Source organism: Hipposideros armiger, unplaced genomic scaffold, assembly GCF_001890085.2.
Source record: "Hipposideros armiger isolate ML-2016 unplaced genomic scaffold, ASM189008v1 scaffold_58, whole genome shotgun sequence".
Lineage (NCBI taxonomy): Eukaryota > Metazoa > Chordata > Mammalia > Chiroptera > Hipposideridae > Hipposideros > Hipposideros armiger.
Window position 1 is genome coordinate 1,732,399 of NW_017731408.1, and position 20,473 is coordinate 1,752,871.

Sequence of the window (20,473 nt, forward strand, 5' to 3'; positions counted from 1 at the left end):
CTAAATGAAAAACCCAATCACAAAGGCCAGATATTGACTGATTCCATTTGTATGAGCTGTCCAGAACAGATAAATCCATACAGACACAAAGTAGACCAGTGGTTTTCTCGGCCTGGGAGGTTGGCGGGAAATAGGCAGTGACTATCAATGAATAGGGGTGGGTTCTTTGGGAGGTGATGAAAATGTTCCCAAATTGATTGTGATTATGGTTGCACAACTCTGTGAACACTAAACCATTAAATTGTATACTCCAAATGAGTGAACTGTGTGGTATATGTTAATTATAGTTCAATAAAACTATATTTTTAAAAAATCACACACAAGTTTTTGTTTTGTTACTATAATTTATATAGGCATTTATGCATATATCTCATATATACACATACTTGGATATTCTTTTATTTGTATAAGATATTCCATAAAACATGAAAAACATCAAACTGTAAAATTTAATGTAATAACACTACTGAGACTTCAAGAGGCTGATTAAAATTAATGTTGTATTAAGGAAAAATAAGAAAGGAATTGTCAGTGTGTATATATGTTCTCTCACCAAAAAATGAGAGATGTAAAAGCTTTGTAAAAATAATTCATCCATGATTACTTTAACTTCCCTTTAAAAACTATGTTTATTCCTTTGTTGTTCCTTTGTTGCTTTCAGTTTTATATCCCACATATGAGTAAAGTCATATGGTTCTTGGCTTTTTTTTGTCTGACTTATTTTGCTTAGCATGATAATCTCAAGATCCTCCATTTTGTCACAAATGGCAGTATTTCATCTTTTCTTATGGCCAAGTAGTACTCCATTATGGAACAAGACAAACAAACAAAGAAACAAAAACTCATAGACAGACAATAGTTTAATGGTTACCAGAGAGTAAAGGGAGATGAGAGTAAAAGGGATATGGTGATGGAAAGAACTGACTCTGGGTGGTGAACACACAATGTGATATATAGATGATGTATTACAGAATTGTACACCTGAAACCTATGTAATTTTACTAACCATTGTCACCCCAATAAATTATATTTTTTAAATAAAAAATATGTTTAAGGAAATAAATGTCACTGAATACAGTTAAAACATCTATCCTCTATAAGTTCCAAAGTTTTTTAGCTTAACAGCTGCACTTCCAAGATACGTGCAAGTGGAATGGACACATTACAGTCTCAGAGAATTATAAATAAAATTATAATATGCATTCAAATAAGGTTAATCTCATGAGAATACGCTTTTATGTGAAAGACAAATGATAAGCTCAGTTCCAACAGAGTCAAATGATTCTGGAAAGCTTCAAATCTAAAAAGCTTATGAAGGAAATATAAAGAAAAAAAACCAATATGAGCAATAAAACTTTCCAAAGAAAGCTGTACACTATGTGTAAAACATTCCATTATCACAAATGTCCTTTTAAAACACTCTTCTTTCTACAGGCATTACCTGGATACATGGCGTCTAACAAGTATGTAAGGGATTATGAGAACCAAAGTAAAAAGTGAATAAAAGGTAAGCTCAGAAAAAGGACAGGCTGAAATATGTTTAACAAAATGTTTGCTTCGTAACAGGCAGACCAGCTTAATAATGAGAAGGACAAAAAGTTTCCATAAAGACCAAACATATATATATATTACATAATGTCCTCCTATAATATTTTGAAACATTACAGATGTTACTGCATACATCATTGTTTTAGTTAGAAACTGATCAACAGCTTATAAGAATACTAAGATTGATATACTATGGAAACTCACAAGTCAGGAAAACGTGCCTAGAAAGTTTCAAATAGCTACTCTCACTCTGTACAACAGGTGTAACAGAAACAGGAACAGGGAACTAGGAGGCCAAATAAAGATGTGCAGAAAGATAAAAGTGCAAGTGTTACAAATATCTGGAATGCAGAGATAAATCCATTCAACAATATGACTGTTAAAAAGAACTGGGATCTTATTCCATTGCTGCCCCAAGGTGTGTGTGAGTTGGCGGCTTTCGTGACTCCTTTGCGCCTCTATTTCTTCACCTCTGAAACTGTTAGGAAAAAGTAACATGCACAATTGCTGTAATGATTAAGGTGGTGCAAAGTTTCCACCTAACGCAGAACCTGTCAGGGCTGTTGACAGGGCTGTGCTTTGAGGAAGCAAAGGAAAGGACTCCAAGTGACTTCCTCATTAAGATCCACTTACTGCAGCACTCTTTCCCGGGAAGCTGAAAAAGGCATCAGGACCGTACTTCTGGGGCACATGCTTTAACACAGAGAGCAACTTCCCAGCATGCGGAGGCTGTAAAAGCAACCAACAAATTCATTAACCGCAGTTTCACCATAACACAAAGACACCTATATCCAAGAATAACCCAATAATGCTCTAAAATAAACAGCATCTAAAATAAATATAAACCAAAGAAAGGTGATTTTCAACTATCTTAAAGGAATAAGCGACGTACTCTATGCCATTCTTTTGGCAATACTATAAGACATATGAGGTGTGCGGTATATATAAGCCAGTATCATTTGACACTGAACCTCTTCTCCACACTGCAGCAAAAATAATCTTTAAAAAATAAATAAAATTAGGAAGTAAATCAATCGACCACCCATCCCTCTTTAAAACACTTTTTAATTTCACAAATAAATAACGCTTACTGTGTTTTACCTTCAAGGGCACTTTAAAAATGGTAAAATACTTTTTAACCTTATAATCACACTAGGGATTATTATCCCATTTTATAAAGAAGGGGTTTGAGGCAGAGGAACAGTCCAAGGTGACACGGGTAGCAAGTGGCAAGGATGGGATCAGAACTCAGTCTGACTCAGAGTCCATGCCTTTAACCACTACACTTTCACCTTTAGATTATTCTATCTTTCCTGTAGCTTCCTACTGCCCTTAAAATAAAGATCAAACCTCCTAACATGGCCTACAAGATACTTTATCTACCTCGTTAGCCTCTTTTGCATCTCAATCTCCCCTTCTCTCTGCACTGCGTCAACAATGCCTTCTCTGTCTTCTTCCCATAGCAGGGCCTTGAACACAGGCTATTCCCTTGTGCTCAAAATGTTCTCACTAGGCCTACTTCCCTCCCCTCTTAACAAATCTTATCCACCCTTTAGAGCTCATCTTAATGGTCACTTCCTCACAGCAGTCTCCCCTGACCTCTGTGACTGGATCAAATCTCCCTATCACATTTCATTCTACAATATGCCTCTACTATTATAGCATGTATAAAAGTCATGATATTACATTTATTTAATGCCCCTTGGCCCACAATCTCCTATAATGCATTAAACAACCAAGAGCCAAAACAAAAAAGCTCATTTACATTTACAAGGAAAAGGACAATCAGATATACATTATCATTTTAATCAGTTTACAAGCAAATAAGGTAAAGTGTAGTAACTTTTGTTAAAAGTTACAAGGTCAAAACAGTGTCAAACTACAAGTGAAATCACTGGCTTCCCTTCATCTTATTTAGTAGCTACAAGTTGTGATTGTCTAAAAGAGTTCAGCAATTTTTTACCTAAACATTAAGTGGAAATCTCACTCCTAAGTGATCAAGAAATTTTCAATTAGCCACACTGCTTATTATAAAACTGTACCAAGTAACTACAATCACACTGATTTTTTAAAATAAATTCCAAAATAAAATAAAAAATAACGTCAAAAATAAAAATACAGTATCGTAGCATTTCCATCTAGAGAAATCACTACTGTAAATTTCCTTTTCTATAAACCAATCAACAATAAAAAGACATTAAGATAAGCACTTTCCCTCCACATTCACTGCTGAGGGGTTGTATACTAGGAAAGCCTTTCAGAAAATAATTGAGTAGTCATGTTTCAAGAGTCTTTAAAAATGTTCATGCTCATCGATACACTCTTTCCGTATGTAAAAATCAGTACTATAGTAATAATTAGAAAGGCAGATAGAGGTTTAGATGGAGGGATTTTTCTCTGTGCTGAAGTGATAGCAAAAGCTACATAAATGTAACAAATGTGTGCGCAAGGCAGTTTCATTAAGACCTCATTATTTGTTCCCTTTATTTCCTATCCTAACCCCATAAGCAACTACATTAACATGTTTAATCTTTTTATATGACTTCCTTCAAAAATGTGTTTTTGTGTGACTGTACTTATTTAAACAATGTGAGATTAGATATATCATTGTTTCTTACTTTCTTCCTGCTTTTTGCATCTATTCAGCTTACTCACTGCACTGATTCTGCTGTGTAATAATCTATTCTATGCATTCAATACATATTATCTACATACTCTAACAACAATCACCCATGTTAATAATTCAATGCCATCACAAATATGCTTCAGTGAACATCCTCGTGTATATTTCCTTACAGATCTATAAGAGAATCTCTTGGAACATGCAGTCAGGAGCAAATTACTAAGGCACTGAATACGGGTATAATTTATGTGACTGAGTAGAGCTAGATTAGTCTTGAGGTTGGCTCGACTGGTGTTCATTCCACTCAATAGCACACAGATTTAAAATAACCCTACTCCCCAATTATACTTGCTATTACCCAACTTTATAATCCTCGATATTAATAAATGTAACATGACATACCAATATTGTTTATTTTTAACGTCTCTCATTATTAGTGATTTTATGTTTATTTGATTGTGGGGTTTCTATCTCTGTGAATAACTATCTGGTTATATCCTTTGCTGTTTTCTTACAGTTTTCTACATTCACCAGTAACAAAAATTTATTATACATTCAGAATAAATTATTCCAATGTAAGTCAAAACCAAAATCAAACCAGTATACACTTCCTCTTCTGGACATGACACAGTAATAGGACCTAAACTTACCAACTCTAGAAAATGGGACAAAAGGTATGAAATGAAAACTGTTTTCAGACATGAAAAAAAGGTAGCTCAAGGCTGTGATCCTGTAGAAAAGAAATAAAATGAGCCATGAGGTTACCCAGGCTTTCTACCTGGAGTCATTTCCTGTCACTGCACACAGACAGGGAAATCAAATACAACTGTGAAGTCCCATTGAGTCGATGAGGTGAGATCTGGAGTACGGGTTGTCTGTGGTGAAGAGAAGGTTCAGGGCAGAGTACTACAGGGGAAAGAGCTATGCAGACAAGAAGCTCCAGGAATCTGCAACGACTCTTAGGCTTAATGCCAAACCGTTCACTTCTACTTTAAAACTCAACAAGGTGGGGCGGCCGGTTAGCTCAGTTGATTAGAGAATAGTGTTCCCAACACCAAGGTTGCCGGTTCCACCCCTACATGGGCCGCTGAGCTGCACCCTCCACGACTACTTGACTTGAAGTTGATGAGTCCTGGAAAAACACACTGTTCCCCAATAAAATTAAAAATGAATAAATAAATAAACTATCTCAACAAGGTGAGGCCAAGGTATTAACAGATATAGGTCAAAGGATTCCCAGAGCTAATATAGACCCAGGAATTATTTAAGAACCTGATAGACACTGTGGTAAGACCACTCTGCATTACGTTTTCCCCAATGTCGGAGACTTAGGGTTACTCATAGAGAGACCCTAGAAAAGTCAGGCATGAATAAGGCTGAACTAACTCCAGAGCAACAGCCAAACTAGACCTGACGCCCCCCCCAAAAAACTTTAAAACTAGCCTGAAACGATAAAGTTAATCCATAAGTAACTTATCTGCCTGCAAAACCAGTGTAACATTTTAAAAGAAATATGATAAATCCAGCACTACATAAGGACTAATTCACTATGTCTAACATCACTATGTCTAACATCTCTAGCATTAGAAGCAGGAAAATGTGACCTATAACCAGAAGCAAACTCAGTGTGTGAAAAACTCATCTAGAAAATAACAGAGATGGTAGAATTAGTAGACAAGTACATTAAAGCAATTATTAAAATATGCTAAATATTACCAAAGATTTAAAAGAAGACATACATAATGAGGTAAAATGGAAGTTATTTAAAAAATTAACAGAAATAAAATATATCTGAAATTTACAGAAATTAAAAAATCTGAAATTTTTAATGGATGAATGGAATGAACACACTGCTGAAGAAAAGATGTTACCTTAAAAATACAGCAGTAAAACAATCTAAAATAAAGCACAAAGAGGAAGACTGGGAAGACAGGTGACCAGCTCTCTGGGACTGGGACACTCTCAAGGGGGCTAACGAGTATGCAATTGAGTCCCCAGGAGGGAGGGAGGGACAAAAACATGATACTTGAAGAAATAGCGACTAAAGTGTTTCCAAATTTGATTATAATTATACTATAAACCCATAGATTCAAGAACTCTAAGAAGGATAAACAAACACAAGGAAAACCATACCAAGAAACATAAAATTGCTGAAAATCAGAGATAAAATCTTAAAAGCAGCCAGAGAACTAGAGATTGATACAAACAAGCTAAAGAGTCCATCCATTTTAACACAATAAATTAGAGTGTATAATTGCAGAGCACAAATTTCAGCATGCTTACACATAGCTAAATTAAGGATCAGCTGGCTGAGCAGTTGCTATGGGCAATGATTTTTACAGGACACTAAAAGAAGCCTAGATGCGAAAACAAAAATAGAGAAAATATTCACTAGTATTCCGCTAACGAGTAAATAGCAAAGTAAGAAACAGTTTGATAAAGAACTGGAGTTCAAAATAAGCTGAAGCACTACCACCCATGCAAAGGGCCACTAAATTGCATCTACGGAGGGTGGATCCAAATAACTGCAGGGATTTCGTTCACCGAGGGGGTTAATCACTTTTAAGGGCCACAGGTAAACTACGCAGATCAACAGAAAGAGAAGCGAGGTGCTGCTATCTAACACTTTTATTTTTCTGTCCTTATCCTTTTCCTCCAAAAATGTTGACTGTATACTGAAGAATAACAACTTGAATAAGGACCAAGTGCCTGGAACACCCAAGTCTCTTAGTCCACACTTCTTTCGGGTCATGGCAAAAGTAACTGTATAGATGTAAATGCTATTTTAGTTCATCTCTTCCCCTCAATTTGACATTTGATCCCTCTTATACTTTCAAATACCAAAGAGTATTTAGGATTTTTTTACCCATTGTCCTTTATCTCCTTGAAGTTTACTGAAGAATAGCTTCAGTTCTCGAACTGTCAAATTATAGCTAGCCAGCACTCCCAACATGTCAACTAAAAGATCTGGAAACAAAGAAAACAATAAAATAATTAAGCTACTTATACTTCTTAAAGGATTAAAATATACTGTGCTTACTTAAGAGTTTGGACACTAAAGTTCCAGGTACAACATATGTTAGCTGCTCAAATATTTCGTAAATAAATATTACTAAGCAATACACAGTATGTAGGAATCCTATTTTATTTCTTCACATTCAGTGTGCTCTAGAAACAGTCATACCTGCTATCATATTGTCAGCTTTTTCAATTTTCCCCAGCACTTTTTCCACAAGGCCTACTTCGGTGCAGACTTGAAGATTCCGGATGCTTTTCTTCAGGATGGCTGTAAACATGCTCCAGACTTCTGCTTGGCAAGTAATGTCACATTTTTCCAGGAGGTCCACCATGCAGGTGATACTCTCACCTTCTTGGATAATGAAATTCATTTCCAAATCAAACTGCCCTCCGACCAACTTCCAAAAGAAAACAAACAAACAAACAAACAAACAAACAAAGCATTAGCGCTTCTTCAACATAACTAGAGCGTGCTCCTAAACTCTAGATTGTCAATAACTACCCACACATTCTTCTCTACCCCCTATAACATTAAAAAGGTCTTAAAAAAAAAAACCTCTAAAATCCTCAAAGAAATCTTTAAGTTAATATAGTACAGTCAAGCAAGATTTAGAATATAAAAATGGAACTATTTTTCAACAAAAACAAATACAAGATGTCTTAGGTAAATCACTACCTACTGCCCTGATACAAATAAAGATCTAACTTAGCTCTATAATTGCTTCTAATTCAATATTTCATTTATGAATTATGAAGTCTGTGAACTACTCGTAGCAACCTAAAGGGCCTTGGCTACCTATGTAAGGTATGGGCTCACAGCAAACTGAAAAGCTGAAAAAGCCTCCGAGCAGATACAAAACTTGGAGTTTATATTTGTTCAATTCCTGGTTTATTATACCTATCCATTTGGATCCCTCGCCTTCCCTGTCACTAATCAGGATAGCGTAAACATAATTAGTCACACACCCAAAGGTAGTAATCAAGAAAATTTATTTCATTGCTATGACTATCACAAAATCCATGCAGAGAAAGCTGTACTGACCTATCCACACCTTACCATCTCACCCACAGTGTCTTCCCAATTTTAACAAATTCCAATTGTTCAATAGAATTAAAATACTTTTACAATTACCTTTGCAGACCTATCCTTTAAAACTAAATTTTAAAAAGGTCACCTACACTTGTGTCTTTCTGAACACTTCTTGGTTTTTCATTGAGCATTCCTAAACCCAAAACGTAGGCAAGAATTAGGGGAAAGTGAACTTTACAAAACAAAATCCAACAGCCCATAAAATAACAACAAACATAACCAAATAAAGTTTACTCCACAAAAGCAAGGAAGGCTCAGAATTAGGAAATCAATTAAAACTCCTTGCAGCCAGGGATCAATGTGTGTCCCAGGTTCTGCCGAAGATATACACTGGCATGAGAAGGGGAAAATGGGAAAATGAACATGAGGCAGTGTGTGCATACAGGGAGGTAAGAATTCCTCGAAGCACAGTGTTAAAGGCAGTTGATTCATCTAGGACAGCTCTGGCAGAGGTTTTCGTGTAAAATTCTTGCATCATCAGTAACACGCAGCATAAGGCAATGACAGCTGGGCTTCTGCTAAGACAGCCCTTGGTGTAATTGGGCCAATTCTCCCAGCCACATGGTCCTTCCTGGCTACGCTTAGTTCCCCAGTCCACCCAAAAATTCTGTGCAGCTACATAAAAACTCTAATATAGACTTTTGGGGGGGCAGGGTGGGGGAGTGAACCTTATTTGCTTGTTTTGTCTTTTTTCAGTCTTAAACAATTCCAAAGGTCCCAAAGTTGCAAAAGAGAACAGAGCTCCTGTGTACCCTTCACCCAGCTTCCCGATGTAAATAGATTACATAATCACAGGATAATCACTAAAACCAGGAAACTAACATTGATACAATAACACTAACAAATCTACAGATATCATCACTCAAATGTGGCCACCTGTCACACCAACGTCCTTTTTCCGATCCAGGATGAGCATCCCCCCTTCGTCCTCTCCAAACTGAGACAGCAGCACAGGCATTCTCTGACTTTCACAATGGTGACGTTATGAAGGCATATTTGCCAGCTATTTTATAAACTGTCTTCCAAGCTCAATGTTTCCTTCATGTTTAGATTCAGGTTATGCATTTTTGGTAAAAAATGCCCCACAAGTGATGTGTGTCCTTCTCAGTGTATCATTTCAAATGGTACCTGGATATAAATATTTCTCACAATTGGGGACGTTAGCTGTGATCAACATGTTCAGGTGGTATCTGTCAGGATTTTTCCATTTTAAAGTTACCATATTTCTTTTTAATTTTTTAAGCATCTTGTGGAGAATATTTTGAGACTATACAAATATCTTATTTCTCATCATATTTTTAAGAATCCATTGATGGATATTACCTGCAACTGTGATTACTGTGGCATTGCTAAATGGTGATTTTATATTTCCATCATACTTTCCTTTTTTTTCTACACATATTAATGGGAAGAGACTTTCTTTGATAGTAAAATACAGAATCACACCTGAAAAAGCCAGCATCATGCTCAAATAGGAAAATCTGAATGATTCCCATGAAAGTTAGCAACAAGACTAGGACACACTATCATCACGATCATTTGATATTATTCTGGCAATACAGAAGTCACGTTTAGTCAAAAGGCAGCAACGTGTATAAATATCAGGGTACAGGGATTTAAATCACAATTATTTAATATCTGGAAAAACAAAGCCCTTCAACGAAAAATTACTATAAATAGGAAAAGTATTTGGTTATGGAGCTACTGACCCAGTTAACAATATGATTCAATCTCAAAAGAATTATGTTAAATAAAAGAAGCCACACAGAAATGGGTACCTTAACCACTAGAAATGTATTCTGTAGAAAGATTTACTAAAGACGTTAGAAGAACTTCATTGTAGCATTTTTTGAATAAAAAAATAGAAGAAACAATCCCCCAAAGAAAACATTATAAGGTGATGGTTAGCAAAGTTGTGTGTAACTATATAATGGAGTATTATGCAGCCATTGAAAAGAATGAGGCAGATTCCCGCTGACATGAAAAGATCTCTAAAATACACTGTTGGAGAAAACCAAAGTGGAAAAGTGTGAAAAGTAGGCGACAATTTGCGTGAAAAACATACATATAGACATATACCCAGGAGTGATAACGCAAGAAGCTTAACAGTGATTGCCTCTGAGCATTTGGGGAGAGAGAGCACAGGGCGAGTTTTTAGTATATTACACTTTGGACACCCTCCACACAGATCTAAGTGGTCAAAAACCCAGTTGCAGTGAACTTAAAAGACCTTACCTTCACCTTAATATTACTTACATCAACCTTTCATTTTGATCTGTGTTTATTACCAGCAGTAACCACCCTTCCAAGAAGCTATAGAATTAATTTTTGTAAGTAATTTAAAAAAAAAAACACAACCATTTCACCAGCTTTTAAATTGAGTTTATACTGTGAAAGCAGTACCCAGACAGGTATTTAAAATACTTCTTCATTGCTTTAAATACTATGAAATATGCCTTTCAAGGAGAAAATTGATGGCAGAAATTGGTACATAAAAATGTGTGGCATATTTGATATACTATATGTATGCATATCTATTATACCTAAAAAGCAGGCACTGGGTCTATAGTGTGTCATGTTAACCCTTTCTAATAGTTATTTGAAACTGATCAACCTTCAAAGCACAAATTTGCTTCCAATGACAGGGATCATAATCTAAGGGCAGGCATTGGCTCGTTATTATCTGAACTGTAGTAATGGCTCTGCACTACAAAATGTAATCTTCCCAAATGTCACAGTAAGTTATGAATATCTGAGCAGCCTAATGCACTTTACTAGCCATGAAATGTGAAAACGTAATCTTATTACCTTTTTTATGGTTGTATTTTTTTTGAATAATGTAGCCTGGAAACTGATGTATAGTCTTTTTTTGCACTTTAGCATGATTTGGTCTCCTTTGCTATACAGAACATTTTTCAAAACTCTCCATTTCAACATGTTTTAGTCTTGGCCTGAACTTCATAAACAATTTTTTATAGCAACCTTCAGGGTGGCAGAGCATGCTTTCTATAGGTTATAGTTTAATGTACTAGTTTATGGAAATTTTAAAGCTTATTATTCAGGAATCCAAATAAACCTTTACAAGTTTTGTATTAGAACTTTAACTGGACATAATGATTATTTTCTTTTCAATGAAGTATTAATAAAATGCACTGAAATTAATAAGTAAGCCTAAGTCACTTGTATTTTCAGAAAACCAAAAAAAAACATATAGACCAAAAATAATTTCTCTTCAAAAGATTTAAGGAAGTGGAAGTACTATGATACATAGAAAATCCTAATACTTCAAAGTGAAGCTATATTTTCCCTGGGAACTTGCTCAATTTTTCCTCAAAGATGTGGCAGGAATAAGGTCTAACAGAAAAATTGCAGAATATAATCACAGCTTATGCTTCTAACTAGATATTTTCAATTTCTTGCTTTAAATCACTTTTTTTCTCTGGACCTGTCCATTCATTTGCAAAATGAACTAAATGAAGAGTAAGCTTCTTTTACTTATCTGCATCCCTCATAAACATATTTACTTTTTGTAACTGCCAATCTCAAGGTATCCAATTTATCCCTATGAATCCACTCCTAAGTGAATGTGACCGTATACGCAGACATGTTTGCACGCGCTAGAAACTGATTAATAGGGAGAAGCGGAGGAAAAATTACAATGCTGTGGCATGGACTGTAATGCTTCCAATTTACATTTCCGTTTTCTTCCATAATAGTTTTAACTAATTTGGTACATGGGGCCCAGGCAAAAGATTTCACTTGCCAGCTTTCCTTGAAGTCAACAGCCACGTGGAGGACAGTAATACGTCCAACTTCTAGGTATAACTCTTAAAAGGAAGGTAACATAGCTTCTCTTTGCAACTTGCCTTCTTTTACATTAAGATACTGAAATAATGACAAGCATTAGAGTAGCCATCTTAGAATCTATGCTATAACTTTCATATTGAAGATGACAGAGCAGAAAGATCTATGGCTGCTGTCAATTATAGAATCTTCTCAGTAGCCCTGGACCATTTAACTACCCAAACTTTCACCTGAAGGAACAATACACTTCTACTTTTTTAAGCTGCTATTATTTGGGGCCTCTCTATTGTATCAGCTTAAAACCTATATCTTGACTAAAATATAAGCTAATGCAAGTAGTTGTATTTTCTCAGAAAATGAAAAATATATATTAATAACTATCTCAATTGACACATCTCCATTCTCACCTCTTATATTATAGCAGGAGTGAACTCAACAGTGTGTTTATTTTGACCTGGTTTTAAGAGATGGTGGTGTGCCCTGATAGCTTAGAAATTGCTCAACCTTGAACTCTACACAACTGAATTTTTAGACTCCACATGTCATATTATAACCCTTTCACAGTATATAACTAATAAAATACAGAATAGTAAGAGATAAGATGTTATAATTTAATTAGTATACAAGCCTTTTGATTAAGATCATCCCTAACATTAAAAAAAAATGCCATAAGATTTTACCTTAGCCACTTGCTAGCAGAGAAAAAGTTCAATATGTCAGTGGCAACATAACCATCAGCCTTTATTTTACATCAACCCTTTACTGAGAGAATTAACCAAAATAATATCTTACTCTTCAATCAACATCCACTGAAAAAGAGGCTATTTGGGCTTACAAATGTGTCATTCAGTGACCACAAGAGCAATGTACAACAATATACAACACGTAACAGTGCCAAGAACGTATTCTCTGAATTAGAAAATGAAATGTGCAAAAATTTACTAAAACATTCGATGACATTTCAATAAGAATTAAAATGTCCAATAAAATTTTACACATATTCTTATATCTTAGAAGTTCCTTCTTAAGATGGTGATACTTGGTTTCAGCCTCATGGGGATTTTCCCAATCAGCCAAAGGTCTATTTTGTATACCTCTCACATATACATATCATATTTATGCATTATGTATGACCGTATTTCTATAGAAAATGTCTGAAGAATATGCACCATGGTTATCTGGGAGGATAGGGTTACAAAAGGGTTTCACTTTCAAAATCATCCATTCTTGACACATTTCAATTTTTCAAAATAAGTATATAATTGCTTTGAATTCAAAAGGAAAAAAACAAGATAGTTTAATCTTCTCAATATGCACTGAAAATATGGAAAACTAGACAGGAAAAAATAACGCTTCTTAGTTTGTACGTTATTTGCAGAAATCAAATTATTTGCTTTTGTTTTTTTTTTTTTTTAGCTGAGCCATCCTGCTACCTGTTGGCAGCTCAGCGGCTGCTCAGCTCGGGCTGGACTCGAACCGCTGTTGCTCAGAGCTCAAACTCTTGAGCGAGCTCTTAACCAATTGAGCCACTCGGCCAGCCCTGGTCAGAAATCAAATTATTTGTATTCCCATCAAAACTGAAGGAGAATTCCTAGGCAACAAGGATGTAAAATGGAAATTAGACATACAGTATCAAGTATTACCTATGAAAGATAAGGGAAATATCACTGTTTACCTTTTAGGGTGATAGCTTTAACAACAATAAAGTACCATAATGGGTCACCCCCAAACTATATTTTACCCAAGATCTATAACTATAGACCATAACACCTTGCGAGTTTTCAGAAAGGCAGTTCCTCTGAGGAACAGTGATTAAGAGTATGGATTCTGGGGTAACACTCATTTGGCCTCTGGTTCTACCTGATACCAAGTATATGGGCGTGGGCAGGACAGTTCACCGGTCTACGGCTCACTTCCTCATCTGTAAAATTAGGGAGATAATGGAACCCATCTCTTTCAAGTTGTTGTGAGGATTAAATGCACTAATATGTATCTTAGATAATGCATGTCCTCTTAGAGAACTCACTCTTTCCTCCACCTACTGTTAAAATTCTCACTCCGTGAATAGTCATGTCTTTACCAAATAGTCAAGGTAAAGCTGTAGTCTTGTCTCTTTCTTCCTAGTGAACTGTCAACAAACTAGAAATAAACAAAGTTAATAAAACATATTCCACTTAAAATGAAATATCACCCTAAAGTAATGCACTAACTTAACTTTAACATCAAGCTAAGCTAAAGTTGACAGCTCTTTCTGTTGTACTTTTCCCATCCTAGTTTTAAGTCACTTCTTTGTTATTTGATGATATGATCCAAACTTTAGTATTGAACCACAAAAAGTTTTACACTCTGGATTGTTTGTTTTTGTTTTTTCCTGTCATCTGTAACCATGTGACTGTATTCACTAAAATCATTCAACACAAAAAAGATATGTTTCATTCCCCATCACCTTATCGTAACTCTCATGCCATCATCCCTTTACTATTATTAATTTAACTGACACACTTCCTCTACCGACTATAATCATCATATGACACTCCATGACCTTCCCCAGGACCTCAGATACCCCTCATTCCAAACTATACAAATACCCTACCATTTTCACCTTTCAGAAGAGTGCTTTCTCCACCTACTTCACTTACTAAAATCTGACTCTCCACAGAAGGTACCACCACACAACCTCTCTCCTTTTAATACTAGTTCTTTAACTCCCCACTGAACAGACGACAGAAAGAAGGATTGAGGTTCTCCCGGCTGTTTCTTCTTCCAGACCATTACTCTTCCACCCCTGGGAAAAAGTTCATCATCTTTGGAGGTCCATGCAATCAATCCAAACTTACAACTGTGAATTACTCCTCATCATTGTCATCTTAACTAACTCCCATTCACTCATTAAAGAGTTTGGGATCAGTCAGAATTTTCCACTTTTCTTTTCCTCATCTATTAAAATCTTGCTAAATTTCAGTTTCCAAATAGATGATATATCTAATCCCTGAAACGTGGCTTCCTAATACCTGAACTTTCTAAATCCAATTACAGTAATACCTTGGTTGGCGAGCATAATTCGTTCCAGAAATAAACCACTCGTATTGCAAGACATCGCTCGTTTACCACGTTAAAATGTATTAGAAATGTTTGCTCGTCTTGCAAAACACTCGCAAACCACGTTACCCGCAATCCAAGGTTTTACTGTACTTTCAATCTCACTCTATCCACTGGAGCTACACCTTAAATTCTGAAATCATCCTACCTGAAAAACTGAAAACACCAGTAACATGCTCTGAGCATAACCTCGAGGCTACGCCATCCAGCTATCTCATCATCGCATTTCTGCTATGCCTGCTCCTTCACATCAGAAAGACTTGCAGGTACCACTGCTACAGCTCAAGATTAGCTTCTTCTCCAAGTTTTAAACTCTTACGTCCCACAGCCTGTAGACACCCACACATAATGCTTCAAAATAAACATGGCCAAAACGTAACTGATATTTTCCCTAATCCTGCTAATGATTGTTACCCCATGTAGTAATCCTACCCACCCAGTCCACAGGCCAGAAACCAAGGTGTTACCTGCAATTCTACCCTCCCTTTTCAATTAACAAAGTTCTGTCATTTTTACCTCCTAAAATTTCCTCATTATGTCCCTCTTCCTGTTTCCTACCATCACCAAACTAGCTGGGGACTCCTTCATTACACATACAACTATCAGTACTGGTTTACCGAATTACACGTCCATAAAGTACAGAAGACTATCTACATGGCTGTCCACACTGGTCACAGTCTAGGGGGGCATGAGACAAAACTGGCTCGGGGAAGGAGGGGGCAGGAGGGAGAGCAAAGCTCAAAAAGAAAAGGAAAAAAACAAGAGCCACATTTATAATTGTATACATGTGTATATAACATTTATATGTTTATATAAAATTATGTATGCAACTAAATGCATAGAGAAATGTTTATACCCCAAAGCAAATTTATTCTAAGCTTTATACCTGAAGGCTTTTCTATATCCCATTTGATTTCTTCCTTACTATAAGTCTTTTTTAGATTAAGAAAAAAAAAATCAACCTGTGATTCCATTAAATTAAGTTCCTTTTTTTAACTGAAGGAGCAAGTAACTAAGAGTGATATTGTTGTGGATTCTTCTATTAAGCTTCCGTTTATTAATCATATTAAAAGAACTGATCAGAGACTACTCCAGCCACTAAGTATGGAACAATGTAAGCCAACATACTCAACAGTCCTTATGAAAGAATGGTTCTTTGTATAATCCTACCAATATCAAATTAATTTTGGGGAAAAAAAAATGCATACTATATCCCCTCTGAAAAGTTCAGAATGAACACCAAGTTTTGAAGAAGTTCTGAAGCAAAGCCCCTCATTTAACTTCACTTGATCCAGATGATGAGAGAATTCTTATGTAAACTTAAAACTTGTATTGTACAGAACACTTTTTGGGAAACTGAATACACATTATCAAATGATAACAAGTGCAGCAAATTAATTACCGTCAGTTATTTACTGGACTCAGACTTGAGCTGGGGGACTTTTACCAGTAGCATTCTATCTCCATGACTTCAGAGCACCATCATGCCTATTTTTTTTCCCCTGGGGGTGGGGGTCCTTTGCCAATTGCACTCAATTGGTTCACAAATGGTTAAAAACAAAACCCTAATAACCCAAGTCATTTATGACAACCAACAAATGTAACAGACTCACACCCTCTCACCTCTTCTCTCCTGGCCTTCAGTTACTTGTGAATTTACTACTTTCACACTGTCAAGATTAATAACATATACATTTTTCCCCCAATGAAGACACTATTGAACACACTAAGACACTAATTTTGAATTAACATCTAAGCATAACATAATGTTTTATATCATGTTATATAACACTATGATATAGTATTTCTGTTCAAGTTTCTTAATGTTTTTAGTCAGGCTAGATACCTACTTTATTGATAAACCGTATTTCCCCAAGTATAAGATGCACCCTTTTTCGAAAAATTTGGGGTCTAAAAACTGGGTGCATCTTATACAGTGGTTGTATGAGCGCAAAATACAAGCACGAAAAAAGCGGGAAATGCAAGTAGAAAAAAATCTACAACCACTGTATAAGACGCACCCAGTTTTTAGACACCAAATTTTTCAAAAAAGGGTGCGTCTTATACATGGGGAACTATGGTAAGAGAACACTTGTCCATAGCATTTATGAAGACAAGGCAAAAACTATCCAGTATGTAAAATATGTCTGCACTGTACTCTCACCACTTTTTGTGCATCATTCTCCATTTGGCACCCCTTCTTCTATGCCCACAAGAACAGTAATCTTATCTTCTCAAGATGCTCAATCTTCTTCCTCCAAGAGCAAAAACCCACCCAGATCTATACTCTATTAAAGTGCCCAAAGCTCCAATATTTCATATATATATATATCAGTGTCTTCCACCCAAACTCATGATTTTTCCCATGAGGCTCTCCTCCACTTTGAGGAAAGAAGTGTCATTATGTTATAAAAGTAACTGTGTCTCCCTCAATAACTGACAGACCAATTAGACACAATATCAGCAAACATGAGAAGAACTCAATGCCACCATCAGCTAATAGGTACTTCTTTTAGAAGACTCCACCCAACAGCAGCAAAATACATATTGTTGTCAAGTGCCCATGGAATATATACCAAAACAGACTGTATGCTGAGACATGATGCAAACGTCAAAAAACATAAAGGAATTAAAATCATATGGAGTGCTCTGATCATAGTGGAGTAAAATTAGCCATGATACAAATGTCAAAAAACATAAAGGAATTAAAATCATACAGAGTGAGTGCTCTGATCATAGTGGAGTAAAATTAGAAACCAATAACAGAAAAATAAGGATACTGGAAAAATATCTCCAAACCCTTGGAAACTAAAAAATACACTTCTAAATAACTGATGGGTCAAAGAGGTAGCCTCAAGGGAACTAAAAAAAAATTATCAAGAACTGGATCAAAATAAAAATGCAACATATCAAAATTTGTGGGCCACAGCCAAAACAGTGCTGAAAGAAAATTTAGAGTACTACATCTAAAATAAATAAAGAAGGCCGGCCAACTGGTTCAGTTGGTTAAGAGCTCGCTCAAGAGTGCAACAGGGTCACCGGTTCGATTCCTGGCCCGAGCTGAGCTGCCGCTGAGCTGTCAACAGGTGGCAGGATGGTTCAGCTAACAATAAATAAATAAAAAATAAAATAAAAATAAATAAATAAAAGTAAATAAAATAAAATAAAGAAGTCTCAAAATTCAACAGCAAGAAAAAAAATTAAAATAAAAAACCCCAGTGGTCAAAAGGCAAGAACAGACATTTCACTAAAAAGGATATACAAATGACAAATAAGTCATCTGTATAAAAACATGAGAAGTTTTTCAACATCATTAGCCATTAGAAAATTGCAAATTAAAACCACAATGAGATATCATTACACATCTATCAAAATGGCTTAAAAAAAAGTGACAACACAAAATGCTGGCAAGGATGCAGAAAAATCACTCATGTGTTGCTAGTGGAAATGTAAGATGACACAGTCACTCTGGAAAACAGTTTGGCAGTTTTTAAAAAGGCTAAATATGTAACTAATATAACCATCTAGAAAATGCACTCCTGGCATTTTCGCTCGAGAAATGAAAACATATGTTCAAAAAAATGCTGTACACAAATGGTTATAGCAGCTTAGTTCATCAGAGCCAAAAAACAACTCAGATGTCCTTCCACAAGTAAATAAGTGGTGAAACTAACTGGCATATTCATACCATGGGAACAAATTAGTGATATACACAACAATCTAGATGAATCTCCAGAGAATTGTGCCCAAAACAAAACAAAATACAAGGCCATATACTATATGATTCCATTCATATGAAGTTCTTGAACTGGCACAATAACAAAACTGGAGAACAGACTGGAGATTGTCAGGGTTAAGGGGAGGTACACAAGGAGGAAAGCGGCTGTGAATATCAAAAGCAACAGCAGGGGTCCTTGTGCTGGACGTTTTCTGTATCCTGATTGTATCAATGTCAAGCTCCTGCTATAGTTTGTAAGCTTTTCCATTGAGGGAAAGTGAGCAAAGGGTACAAGGGATCTCTCCATGTTATTTCTTACAACTGCATGTGAATCTGCAATTATCCCAAAATAAATTTTAAAAAATAACTGATATGAGATGTGACTTTATTCATAGGGTTAATTGTTCCACTGATTATTTGCCATTGAAAAGAAAACTATTAACCTAGGTGAATCTCTCATTGGCAGGAAATGAGAGAGCCAAATTAAAGGACAAAAATACACTCGAGCACAGCTTCTGAAGTCACCTAAAGATATACAAGTCCTAGTTTCTTTAACTCTCCCTTCCCCACCCTTGGCAAAACAAACAAAAAAAGTGTTGGTATATTTAATCATTTGCCCTACACCCAAAACAAGGTTTGCCATATAATATACCAAAACAATAATTAAGCATGTATTGATATCACAGAGTTTCACCATATATTCTACTGACTCAGATCAAATACTTGCATTATAGGGTATGCAAATTTGAACCTTCAAACAGGAAATGAAATTTTCTAAATCTATTACATAACTTCAGATTCATGTGTGCACTGAAAGCTAATAAATCATTTAAAACTTCATACACAGAACCTTTTTAAATTTGCATTTATCTACAGTAAATACTGCCATGTTCTTTAATAGCTTGCTAGTTTAATCTAGCAAACTAGTGATTTATAGCAATGATATATTCTAAAAATCAGAAATCTGTCACTGTGTGACAACCAATCAGAAGTCCACTGAACTTATATTACTCGAACTTACATTACTCGAATCAAAGCATAAGATATGAAAGAGATAGCAAAATGGCATGCATTCCATAACCAAATCAATTATTTCAGTATTTGAGTTGGATTGCATGTTTACATATAAAACTATACATAAGTTTAAAACTATAGAATCACATACACGTTAAGAACTCCATTAAACAATCTAGCTCTATTATGTTATCATTCCCTCAATGCTTCCAAATTATTTTAAAATGCATTGTTAAATTTCAGTTTGTAATTTGAAGACTCTGTAAGTTCTATTATGAGAAATAACAAAATTTAGAATATATGAAAGATCTACATTACTAACTTTTCTCCACAAAAGTGGACTTGTAGATCCTTATAATAATTACATGCCGATATTGTTTCATTCCATACCAATATTCTTAAGCAGGGACATTTATGAGATGTGAAAAAGAAACTGTATTAACAGAGAAGTCAACTGGGAACAATCTAAACGCCCACTGTAATAGATCTGTTTTTTGCCTGTACTGTCCGCACTGTTCCTTTCATTCCCCGTTCCATCCGTAGCATTCTTCAGGCAATA

At 35.6% G+C, this 20,473-nt stretch overlaps 1 protein-coding gene across 1 annotated transcript in view; it reads right to left on the bottom strand.

Moving 5' to 3' along the window:
* The window catches only part of LRBA (LPS responsive beige-like anchor protein), a 610,319-nt gene that overhangs the window by 538,685 nt on the left and 51,161 nt on the right, over positions 1-20,473 (bottom strand). The window contains exons 3-5 of the mRNA XM_019641170.1: positions 7,356-7,587; positions 7,038-7,138; positions 2,182-2,277 (exon numbers count right to left, since the gene is read on the bottom strand). Coding sequence (XP_019496715.1) covers positions 2,182-2,277; positions 7,038-7,138; positions 7,356-7,587 — 429 coding nt within the window. The remainder of the gene's footprint in view (positions 1-2,181; positions 2,278-7,037; positions 7,139-7,355; positions 7,588-20,473) is intronic.